Source organism: Phyllostomus discolor, chromosome 14 (assembly GCF_004126475.2).
Source record: "Phyllostomus discolor isolate MPI-MPIP mPhyDis1 chromosome 14, mPhyDis1.pri.v3, whole genome shotgun sequence".
Classification (NCBI taxonomy): domain Eukaryota; kingdom Metazoa; phylum Chordata; class Mammalia; order Chiroptera; family Phyllostomidae; genus Phyllostomus; species Phyllostomus discolor.
Window position 1 is genome coordinate 51,655,086 of NC_040916.2, and position 13,012 is coordinate 51,668,097.

A 13,012-nucleotide genomic window follows, 5' to 3' on the forward strand; every position below is an offset into this window, starting at 1 on the left:
CAATCCCCCAAAGCCATTTCAACTAGTTACTTCTTTCATTGAGGCCTCCTTCTATAGAAGGCCCCTATGAAAATGCAAATACTTCTGGGGTGTTAAGCCTATTTGCTAATGCTTCCCTTATCAGCCACAGTACCTTTGTTATCAGCAAACACCTGGACTTAAATTTTTTGACAACTTTCCAAGTGTGTGTGGGAAGGAGTCCCTACCTTGTTCCTGGTGGGGGAAGGTGAAGACTGAAGATAGATTTGGGGAATGCAAAGTGGGAGGGAGAGAATTGTTAGAAAACACCAGAGATAAATCTCTGCTAACTTGACCACTTGCTCTACTTATCCTGCACTCATGGGAGAACAGATAGTGGGAGGGCTGAGGGTGATATGTATGTATGTGTGTGATCTATGTAAAGGGTTCTGGGAAGCAGAAGAGTTTGAGAAGAGGATTTCAGAAAAGTTTGTGTTGCTTAAATGGAACTCAAGGATGAGTTAGAAATCAAAGGATGGCTGATCTCTCATTTTGATGGACTTGTTTTTAAAAAAAAAATTAACAGCCAGCTACTCTCCTAATATCTAATTTGTTCTTGCTTCCCTTCTAAAAAGCCATTTGAAATTTACTCTTATCCACTCAAGATCACTTTAAGCACCCAGTAAGTAGTTACACTATGAGAAACTTGATGACCAGCATCTGGTAGCAGGGGACAGTGAGCTGGGTGCTTCTGTGAAAACTAACCCTGGAAATTCCCAAGTGCAAAAGTGAGTTTAATGAATCCAAATACATATTGAAAAAAAAAGGTGTTTGTGTGTTGGTTGGCAGAAAGCCCAAAATTGGTTAGATTTTGAAGTGAGGGGTGGGGAGCAGGTGCAGGGAATGGCAGCCTAGAGCAGACAAGAGCTAGCAACTTTGAATGGTATTAGTTTTACATTGATGTGTAACACATTACCACAAACTTAGCTCAAAACAACGTATCTTTATCATTAGTTACTGTGAACCAGGAGTTCAAGCATGGATTAGCTGGGTCCTCTGCTCAGGTTTCATAAAGCTGCAATTAAAGTATCAGTTGGGCTGCACTCTTTTCTGGAGTTTGTGCTTTTCTTTCAAGTTCACATGGTTGTTGGCAGCACTTAGTTCCATGTGCCTCAGTTCCGTGCTTTCTTTCTGGCATTCAGTAGAGCTTCTCTCCACTGAGGACCCCCACAGTTCCCTGCCATGTGACCCTCTCACAACTTGGCCACTTACTTCTTCAAGGCCAGCAGGAGAAGCTCACTCTCTCCAGTCTGATTAAATGGAGTCTTATAAAATAGAAGGTGATCACAAGAGTAAATATCTCATCATAGATACAGGTCCCACTCACACTCAAGGGGATTTTACAGGGTATATATACTGGGGACAGGAATCTTAGAAACCATCCTAGAATTCTGCTTACCACAGACAAACTCTGGCCCCCAATGATTCACGTCCCTCCCACATGCAAAATACACTCACACCCACCTGTTATGAGCTAAACTGTCTCTCCAAAAACTCTTATGTTGAAATCCTAACTGTATTTGGAAATAAGGTATTTAAAGAGGTAACTATGTTGCCCTGGCTGGTGTGGTTCAGTGGACTGTGTGCTGGCCTATGAACCAAGAGGTTGCCAGTTCAATTCCCACTCAGGGCACATGCCTGGGTTGTGGGCCAGGTACCCATTTGGGGGTATGTGAGAGGCAACCAATTAATGAATCTCTTGCACATCGAAGTTTTTCTCCCTGTCTCTCTCCCTCCCATCCCCTCTAAAAATAAATAAATAGCACTTTTTTAAAAAGTTAAATGAGGTCATTAGAATAGGTTCTAATCCAATATGATTACTACTCTTCTAAGAAGATGAAACTTGAGCCCAGCAGGGAATCCCCTGCTGGGCTTCTAATATACAGAGGGAATACCATGTGAAGACACAGAGAAAACAGCCATCTACAAGTCAAGGAGAAAGGCCTTCAGGAGAAACCAACCCTACTGAATCATGATTTTGGACTTCTAAGTTCCACAATTGTGAGAAAATTCATTTATATCGTTTAAGCCACCCAGTCTGTGACAATTTGCTCTGGCAGCTCTGGTTTACTAATAGACCATCTCATGACTCTCACTCCATTACATCATCAGCAAATATCATCTCTATATAAATCTCATCATTTCAAAGTCCAAAATCTCATCATCTAAAATCAGGTGTTTATGAGGATCCTGAGTGTAATCTATTAAGTACAGCTCCTAAGGAACAATTCCTTTCCTTTTAAGGACCTGTGAAACTAAAGAGATAACATATCCAACATATAATAATGGAATACCCTTAGGGTAATAGCTTAGACATTCTGCTTCAAAAATGGGGGAAATGGGGTGTCAAATTTCTGACATTCAGCCAGACAAATATTAGACTCCCTTGATTAGATTTCAAGGCATGGAATAAATGCTCTAATACCTCTTCAGCTTCAGGACTCTGTGTTCTGCCTTCTGAGTCCTTTTTCCTTCTTCACAAAAGGTAACCCATGTTTTCAGCTGAGCAGTTTTTCCAGACTCTTACCAGGACCTCAGGATCCTCTTTTAATCCTGATATGGGAGCTAGAGCTAGAGTAAAGTGAGGGGATGGGGGTTGGGATGACCACGTTGAGGAGAGATTGGTTTCACATAGGGTTATTGATCAAGGAATTAAATATAATCTAGATAGCAGGAGTCAGGTTTCTCAACATCAGAAAATGGAATTACAAATGTGGAAAAACAGAAAATTAGAATGAGCTCTGTGATGTTAGATGGGAACTGGAGGTGTAAGTATGCAATGTACATATAGCTAGATAAATACAAATAAATATAAAATATCCCCAATTTACAGTTCCAAGATGGCTGCAGAGTAGCTGGAAACTCCATCCACTTGCTTCCTGACCCAAACCAGTCTTGCAGTTAAACCACAGAGCAATCAACTTGCAAATCCAGCTGAGTGTGAGTGACAGCATATGTGAGTGAGCATGTACATGGATGAGTGTGCAGGTGTGCAAGTGAGTGTGCTAGTGCCTGTCCACCTGTGAGAGCACTTGGGAGCAAGTGGTCTCATCATCTAAAATCAGGTGTTTATGAGGATCCTGGTGGAGCTGCTGCCACTGCCACCACAGTCACTAGCCAGCACGGCACTTCTGGCTGTGCAGATTTGAAGTGGGAACCATTTTGTAGAATTTGCAATGTCTTCCTCCTGAAGAAGCCACCAGAGCAGTTAAACTTGGTGCTTGGATTTGCCTCTGTGATCTCCTAGCCTACCAGGCTGGGCCACACAACATACTGTTGCTGGGAGCAAGGATCCAGGATAATGCGGAACTTGCCGCAGAGGGAGCTATAGCCTCACTGGACCTGGGCACCACTGTAATTGTGAATGGGACAGAGTCTAACAGAGGAGGCTGTGGATCAGAAGAGGAGCCTGGAATACTGGACGTGGAGAGAGGCATCTGGGGCAGTGCTTGTGGCAGAGACTGTGGCAGGAGTGCAGCAGCAGGAATGCAGTGACAGGAGTCCAAGTCTGAGACTCACTGGAGGGAGGGAGTGAGCACCCCCACCACCATACTGTGTTACAGTTTTGCTGCTGGACTCTTTTTTTCCCTCCCCCACCCCATCAGGGTGATATGAGACTTAAAAGAAGATGATGCACATAGGATACATTCTTTTGATTTAGGAGGGAGGAGAGACATCCATCCGTATGAGAGAGGAGTTGATAGGTGGCCTCCTGTACGTGCCCCAGCTGGGTATCCAACCCTCACCTAGAAGCCCTCGAAGGCAGAGGTGGATGTGGTAGGGATTGAGCCCCTTAATCAGCCATATGGTGGGAAGTTCCCACCAATGAACAGACCAATGAAAAATCAGGCCCCAAATAAAACAGGAGAGTCCACATAACCCACACAAAGGACATTCCTAGAGCACCCAGATCAGCAGTTCAAGGAGTCTGCACTGTGGGGGCTCTCTGCTCTGGGGAGAGACAAAAACCACTGGAGATAAACTCATCATCATTTTTTTTTCTTTAGAGAAGCAAAGCATAGGTTGTACGTTTGTGGCTACCCACCTCAGACCCCAGAGAAGGGACAATGGTATAGACTGGAGTCATGTGAGAGGACTTGTGTGGGAAGCACAAAGGGGGGTCTTAAGGGAGCTGCTGTGGGATTTTTGGTGCCTGGATATACCTGGGCTACAAGCAGCCATCTTTCTTGAGAAAAGCTAGCCCTTCTCAAGGGAAAATCAATGACCTTACCCTGTGGGATACCACTCCCCACACCCTCTGAAAATCCCCTCCCCAAAACTTCTAAAATCCTGTTTGCTCCACTTAGCAATTTTTTTGTTCTTTTTTCAGTTTTATTCTGTTGTGGTGTTCTGTTCTGTTTGTTTTCTTTTCTTCGGCCCTGCATCTTAACCCTTGCTGAGGAGACAGTAATGTAAACAGACTCACGAGCCATCAGAGACTAATGGCAGGATTCAGCCAATCCATACACTATCCTGGGAAACAGACTAGTACTTTCCCCTCACAGAAGAGGCACAGAAACACCATTCCAGTGTCCAACAGATGTAAAATCTGGGCCCTGGAAGCATACTGGGGACCCCACACTGCCAAGCACAGAAAAATAATCTTACACAGACTCAGACTAGTGGCTCAGAGAAGGAGGAAACCCCACCATCTTCCCCAATCTGAAATGTACCTGCCACAGGAGATCCAGGGATCACAGCCCCCTGTTGCTGCCAGAAGCCCTTTCAGAAATAGTCAGGTCTGTGATTAGTATAAGATTAGCAGCAAGCCAGCAGGCAGAGACAGGCATAGGCAGTTCCTGTGGTGATCTGGGACATTTGCTGGCACACCCCTGGACCCAGTGCTGATAAAAGACAGCTTTGCAGAGTAGTTTAGCCCACCCTGGGAGTAGCCATGCCCAGAAGAATTAGACACAAACTATGGATTGCCAGTAGCTTCTAAAAGGTGGCAAGAGGGCCAGACTTGAACAGCACCTGTCATTGGCTTATACCAGACTCAGACATCAGAGCAGTATCCAAAGGGAGAATCCAGAAGGCAAGATCTAAACTACGTTGAGACAAATACACTTTGCTCTTTTTTCTTTGTCTTAGCTAATTTTCTTTTTCATGGCCTTTTTATTTACCTTTTTAATATATTTTTTTCTTTTATTTTTGGTATTCTAATTTTTCTTTCGTTTTTCCTATTCTATTTTTATCTTTGATTACTCCACTACTCCTTTCTTCTCTCCTTTTGTTATTTTTGTTAAATTTCCTGTGTTCTTTTTTCCTATTTTCTTCTTTCAATCCATTACAAGTAGTAGTTCCCTTTCCCTTTCTCATCTCATAATCACTTTTCTTTTCTTTGTTCTTCTCATATTCCCTTTCCCATCCTCCTTTCTCTACTACTCTATTTCTCTTTCTACTTTTAATATTTCTTGCTCTCTTCTTGTTAATATTGCTGTGGTGATGAGGGAGGAGTGGGTTGTTTTGGTGTTACTTTGCTTTGTTCTGCCAGTACCTCTACAATAGGATACAACACATAGTAGAGATTGAGCCTCTTAGCCAGACAGACAGAGGGGAGTTACCACCAACAAACAAGCCAATAGCAATCAAGACCCAAATACAACAGGGTAGTCCACATAACCCACACAGAAAACATTCCTAGAATGCACAGATTAAGGAATCTGCACCACTGGAGCCCACAGGATTCCTAACACACAAGACCACTCAACAAGAGAGAGGGTCAAAACAGATTAACCTAATACATAAAAACAAACACAAAGAGACAACTAAAATGGGGAGGCAAAGAACCCCCAAATGAAAGAAAAGCAAGAATCTCCAGAAAAAGAGCTAAGTGAAATTGAGGCAAGCAATTTATCACACATAGAGTTCAAAGTAATGTTTATAAGAATACTCAAGTATCCTTATGAGGAACTTATAGTGAGAACTATAAGGAACTTAGTGGGACCTATATCAACATGAAAAAGGACATAGAAACCTTGAAAAACAAGCAGATGGAAATGAAGAATGTAATATCTGAAATGAAGAACACAACAGAATGAGTTATAAGCAGGCTAAACAAAGCAGAGGATCGAAGCAGTGAGCTGAAAGACAAGGTAGAAAAAAATACCCAGGCAGAGCAACAAAATGAAAAAAGACTCAAAAAGAATGAGGATAGTTTCAGGGAGCTTTGAAAAGTGTAAAGCTTACCAATATTTGCATTATAGTCATACCAGAAGGGGAAGAAAAGGAGCAAGGGATTAAAAACTTGTTTGAAAAAATAGTGACAAAACTTCCCTAACTTGGTGAGGGAAAATGTCACCCAAGGCCAGGAGGCACAGAGGATCCCAATTAAGATGAACCAAAAGGTCCACTCCAAGACACAATGCAATCAAAATAGTAAAATTAAAAGACAAAGAGAGAATCCTAAAGGCAGCAAGGGAAAGACAGCTAGTAACATAAAAAGGCATTCTGATAAGGCTGTCAGATGATTTCTCAACAGAAACACTACAAGCCAGAAGGGTCTGGCATGAAACATTTCAAATAATGAAAAACAAGAAACTACAACCACAACTACACTATCCAGCAAGGCTCTCATTTAAAATAGAAGGTGAGGACTTCTGGTCAAGATGGTGGCATAGGTAAACATGCTTCACTTCCTCACGTAACCACAGAAAGAATTACAATTAGAACTCAAAACAAATAACACCCAGAACCATTAGAAAATCTAGCTGTATGGAAATCCAGCAACCAAGGATTTTTAAAAAGCCACATTCATCCAGAAATATAGGAGGGGTGGAGATGCAGAGATGGGCAGAGAGACACAAAGATGCAGTGTGGCACAGAGAGGGAGCAGCAGAGAAATGGGTGTTCCCACATTCACATGTGACAAATAAAAATTGGGAGGGATACCTTGGGAATGACCAATCCCAGTATCAGGCCAGACTGCATAGCCCAGGGTTCCAGTGCCAGGAGATAAATCCCCATAACCTCTAGCTGTAAAAAGAAGTGGGGGTTGGGGCAGCAGAAGAATCTGCCAGATTTTCAGGAGAATCTGCTTAAAGGGCCCTTATAGACTTAACACATACACACACCCACACCTTTTGGTATTCAGCACCAGGTTAACAGCTGGAAGGGCATCAATCACACAGGGCAAGTGCCAGGCAAACCTCCAGAAACAAGGCAGCAGCACTGTCCCTGCTTTGAACCCTCCCCCACACAGAGTCACAAAGTGGTGGGACAGGTTGCCCCATGCTGGCAAATACCTATGGCTCTGCCCCACACAATTTACAGGTCTGCTCTTCTACAACAGGTCACACTACTAACAAAGGGAGTCAAAGCACTTCTACCTAACACACAGAAACAAACACAGGAAAGTTGCCAAATTGAGGAGACAAAGAAATATGGTCCAAATGAAAGAACAGAAAAAAAACCATAGAGAAAGAACTAAACGAAATGGGGATAACCAACCTATCAGATGCAGAGTTCAAAACACAGGTAATCAGGATGCTCAAAGAACTCATTGAACATGGCAACAAAATATAAAAGACTCAAGTTAAATGAAGGTTACATTAAGTGAAATAGAGAAAAATTACAGGGAACCAGCAGATGACAGGATGAAGATGGGATTCAAATCAATGATTTGAAACAGAGGGAAAAACATAAGAATTTAACCGGAACAACAGGAAAAAAATAGAATTTTAAAAAATGAGTATAGTATAAGATACCTCTGGGATATCTCCATATGTGTCAACTTCCAAATCAAAGGGATGCCAGAAGGAGAAGAGGAAGAGCAAGAAATTGAAAACTTATTTGAAAAAATAATGACATAAACTTCCCTATGGTGAAGGAAATAGACATAAGTCCAGGAAGCATAGAGAGTCCCCAACAAGTTGGATCACACCAAGACACATCATAATTAAAATGCCAAAGGTTAAAGATAAAGAGAAAATCTTAAAAGCAGCAAGAGGAAAGGAGAGAGTTACCCACAAAGGAGTTCCCCTAAGACTGTCAGCTGATTTCTCAAAAGAAACTTTGTAGGCAAGAAGTATTCAAAGTGATGAAAAGCAAGGGTGACAACCTAGATTACTCTGTCCAGCAAAGCTATCATTTAGAATGGAAGGGCAGATAAAGTGCTTCCCAGATAAGGTAAAGCTAAAGGAGTTCATCATCACCAAGCCCTATTATATGAAATGTTAAAGAATAAGTAGGAAATCAAAACTATGAACAGTATAATGACAACAAACACAACTATCAAAATTGAATCAAAAAAAAAAACTAAGCAAACAACTAGAATAGGAACACAATCATAGAAATGGAGATCACGTAGAGGGTTATCAGTAGGGAGGGGGAAGGGGGAGAATGGGGGAAAATGTCCAGGGATTAAGAAGCATAATTAATAGGTACAAAATAGACCAGGGGATGTTAAGAATAGTATAGGAAAGGGAGAAGCCAAAGAACTTACATGCATGTCCCGTGAACATGAACAAAGGGAAAAGTGTATTGCTGAAGAGAAGGGGGGTATTAAGCAGAGGGACCCAATAAAATTGGGACAACTGTAATAGCATAATCAATAAATATACTCTAATAAAAAGAAGTATTTGAAGTGATGAAAAGCAATGACCTACAACCTAGGCCCCTGCCTAGATTACTCTCTCCTCAAGCTATCATTTAGAATGGAAGGGCAGATAAAGTGTTTCCCAGATGAGGTAAAGCTAAAGTTCATCATCATCAAGCCATTATTGCATGAAATGTTGAAGGGATTTATTTAAGAAAAAGATCAAAACTATGAATATTAAAATGGCAACAAATTCACAACTATCAACAACTGAATCTGAAAAAAACAAACTAAGTAAACAACCAGAACAGGAACAGAATCATAAATAGGGTGATCATTTGTAGGGTTACCACCTGGAAGAGGGAAGGAGGGAATAGGGGGGCAGGTCAGGGATTAAAAAGCAAAATTGGTAGGTACAATATAGAGCAATGTTAAGGACAGTATAGTGTTGGGAACTGCCCTGCCTGGTTTCAGGAGCTGTAACCCCCTCATGGCTAAGACTGAGTGAGTGACCTTCAGAGCAGAAGCCACTAAGGAGACAAAGCTTATCTCCCTGGCAGGGGCTCCACCTCTGCTCCTTTTACTTCACCCTGCCTGGCCCCCAATGCTTGATCAGTTAGCCAATGACAGGTGAGATTCCTCAAGGGAGGGATGACCTAAGGCAGGCATGATCATGGGGTCCCCCAGGGAAGGACTTGGGGGCTACAGAAAAGGGGTTATGGGTCCTCGCCCCTTGGCTTTGACATAGCCTGAGTCCTCATTCTGTCTGCCAGAAGTCTCCTAATCCCTTGGCTGCCTTACTTCCCCTGCCTGACTGAAGCCTGAAACAATGCCTTAAGACTGAAACAATGCTGGTGGCGGGCGCAGCCTTGAGCTGGAAAGGGCGGGTTCCCTAGGGCTATTAGGCCCAAGAAAGAATCTGTAAAATCCTGTGAAACCTGTTTTGTTTAGGATGCTCTCAATTAAATGATAAGAGTCCAAGTGGGAAGTGAGTTTGTTCCCCAAAGTTTTATGGCCATTTAACTATCTGACCCTGACTCAAAATAGGCTCTCAGAGTTCTTGGTATGTTATCTATTGTTTGATCCTTACTGCCTGATAATGATTAATGAGTTTTACACATACACCCTGTATTCCTATGCAAATTGAATCCAATAAAAGCCTCTCAAGGCAAGAGTCAGGGTGCTCTCCTCTTGAGAGAGTGGCTGAGACACTCTGAGGCTTGCTCTCCCCTTGAGAGAGAAGTCGTGCCATCCCTTTTCCTCCACAGGACTTGGTAGTCCATGTGAATTTATTTCATCTCATCCATAACACCAAGGACACTGCGGGCTGATGTCCTCATCAGTATAGGAAATAGTAAAGGAACCATATGCATGACCCATGGACATGAACTAAGGGGAGGATTGCTGGAGGGAATGGGAATAACAGGTGGATGGGGGCAAAGAGGGAAAATTGGGACAACTGTAATAGCATAATCAATAAAGTATATTAAAAATAAAATGGAAGGTTAAATGAAGAGCTTCCCAGACAAAATGCTAAAAGAGTACATCTCCACCAAGCCAGCATTGCAAGAGGTGCTAAAGGGGCTGTTTTAAGACAAAGAAGGGGGGGGAATACAGGTACAAAGGGGAAAATGACAATAAATAAGTGCCTATCAATAATGACCCTAAATGTAAATGGATTAAATGCTCCAATCAAAAGACATTGGGTTGCTGAATGGGTAAGAAAACAAAACCTGCGTATATGCTGTCTACAAGAGACCCACTTCAGAACAAGCGATATGTACAGGCTGAAAGTGAAGAAATGGAAAAAAAATATTTCATGCAAACAGACATGAAAAAAAGCAGAGGTAGTGATACTTATATCAGAAAAAGTAATCTTCAAAACAAAGGCCATAACAAGATACAAAGAAGATCTTTACATAATACATAAAGGAGTGGTTGAACAAGAATATATAACTCTGTAAATATATACACACCCAATAAAGGTGCACCTAAATGTGTAAAGAAAATATTGGAGGACTTTAAGAAAGAGACAGCAATACAGTCATTGTAGAGGATTTTAACACCACACTGTAAACAATAGATAGATCTTCCAAACAAAAATCAACATAAATATTGAAGAATTGAATGACACTCTATATCAAATGGACTTAATTGATATCTACAGAACATTTCACACCAAAGAAGAAAAATGCACATTCTTCTCAAATGCACATGGATCATCCTCAAAGATAGATCACATAGGACACAAAACAATCCTTAACAAATTCAAGAAAATTTAAATCATACCAAGCATCTTCTTGGATCACAGTGGCTTGAAACTAGAGACCAACCTCAAGAAACAAAGTCAACAACATTCAAATACATGGAGGCTGATTAACATGTTATTAAATAATGAGTGGGTTAACAATGAGAACAAGAAAGAAATCAACAAGCATATGGAAACAAAAGAAATGAATACACACCAACCCAAAATCTATGGGACAGTGTAAAAGTAGTCCTGAGAGGGAAGTCTGTAGCAACCAGGACTTCCTAAAGAAGATAAAAAAATCTCAAATAAACTACCTAGCCATACATCTAAAAGAACTAGAAAAACAAAAACAAACAAAGCCCAGAGCAAGCAAAAAGAAGAGCATAATCAAGATCACAGCTGAATTAAATGATATAGAGACTAAAACAAAAGAAAACAAAACACACACAACAACAGCAATTCTAAGGTTCAATAAATCCAGGAGCTGTTTCTTTGAAAAAATATTAAAAAATTGGGGGAGTTTAGAAAGAATGGGAAAGAAGCAGGTGCGTCCTCCATGAGCCCTTCCACCTGTGCCAAGATGATATTCCACTTGGTCGTCCTAAGAAAAAGAAGCCAAGAACAAAAACCCCGCTAGCAAGTGCTTCTTTGGAAGGCCTTGTTCAGACTGCTGTTCATAGGCCGTCTGAGAGCAGTGAGCCACCACGTAAAGAACCCAAAGAGCATGTAGAAGCTCCTGTTCCAAGAAGACAGAAGAAGACGAGGCTACCTCTTGAAACCAGCCCTGGCTGGCGTAGCTCAGTGGATTGAGTGCGGGCTGCGAACCAGAATTGGAGACTGCCTTCACCCAAAAGACATCTAGTCCACCTTTATTACGAAATGAAAATGGTATCGATGGGGAGCCAGCTGAGGAGCCAGTCATTCAAAAACCTCGCAGGAAGACGAAGAAAACACAGCCAGCAGAATTGCAGTATGCCAATGAGCTGGGAGTGGAAGATGAAGACATAATTACTGATGAACAGAGTAGTCCAGAACAGCAGTCTGCGTTCACTGCACCCACTGGCATTAGCCAGCCTGTAGGCAAAGTGTTCATGGAAAAAAGCCGGCGATTCCAGGCCACCGACCGTTCAGAGTTGATCAAGACCACAGAAAACATAGACGTGACCCTGGACGCGAAGCCTTCCTGGACGACCAGAGACGTTGCACTCTCAGTGCACCGGGCTTTCAGGTGGCTGCTTTTGCTGGACTTTTCTTAAAACAAATATTCCATATTTTTTTTTAATTTAAAGTGTTGATTGTTCAACACTGGTTAATAATCTACCTTCCGTGTAGTAAAAAGAAGACAGTAGAAAGCATGTTTTTGGTTTTTGTGAAATGGTGAATTTTACTCATAGGAGTAAAATCTTAAAATATTTTAGCTTTTTACTTCAGTAATTCATGTATAATAATAAAACCCTTTTCCATTCAGAAAAAAAAAAATTGACAAACCTTTAACCAGACTCATCAAGAAAAAAGAGAGAGGACCCAAATAAGTAAAGTCAGAAATGAAACAAGAGAAGTAAAAATTGATACCGCAGGAATACAAAGGATTGTAAGAAATTACTATAAACAGCTATATACCAAGAAATTGGACAACCTGGGTGAAGTGGATAAATTTCCAGAAACATGCAATCTTCCAAAACTGAATCAGGAAGAAGCAGAAAACCTGAATAGACCAATAACATCTAGAAAAACTGAAGCAGTAATAAAAAGGTGTGTGTGTGGGCGGGCGCGCAACTACTGACACACAAAAGCCCAGGTAAGATGGTTTCACAGGAGAATTTTAACAAATCTTCAAACAAGAACTAACACCTATACTTCTCAAACTATTTCAAAAAATTCAAGAAGACTCTCAAACACTTTCTATGAGGCCAATGTTATCCTAATCCCAAAACCAGGTAAAGACACAAAAAGAAAGAGAATTATAGGCCAATATCTCTGATGAACATAATTGCTAAAATCCTCAACAAAACATTAGCAAAATGAATCCAACAATACATTAAAAAGATCATTACATGAACAACAATTAAAAAAAAGATCATACACCAAGATCAAGTGGGATTTATTCTGGGGATGTAAGGATGGTACAATATTTGCAAATCAATAAATGTGATACATCACATAAACAAAATGAAAGACAAAACTCATATGATCATATCAATAGATGC

At 41.2% G+C, this 13,012-nt stretch overlaps 1 protein-coding gene across 1 annotated transcript in view; it reads left to right on the forward strand.

Annotated features, from left to right (window-relative positions):
• LOC114489059 (transmembrane protein 237-like) overlaps window positions 1-12,272 on the forward strand; it is a 99,789-nt gene extending 87,517 nt beyond the window's left edge. Inside the window, exons 5-6 of the mRNA XM_036015232.1 lie at window positions 11,331-11,582; window positions 11,636-12,272. Coding sequence (XP_035871125.1) covers window positions 11,331-11,582; window positions 11,636-12,061 — 678 coding nt within the window. The 3' untranslated portion in view covers window positions 12,062-12,272. The remainder of the gene's footprint in view (window positions 1-11,330; window positions 11,583-11,635) is intronic.
• Window positions 12,273-13,012: the final 740 nt, after the last annotated feature.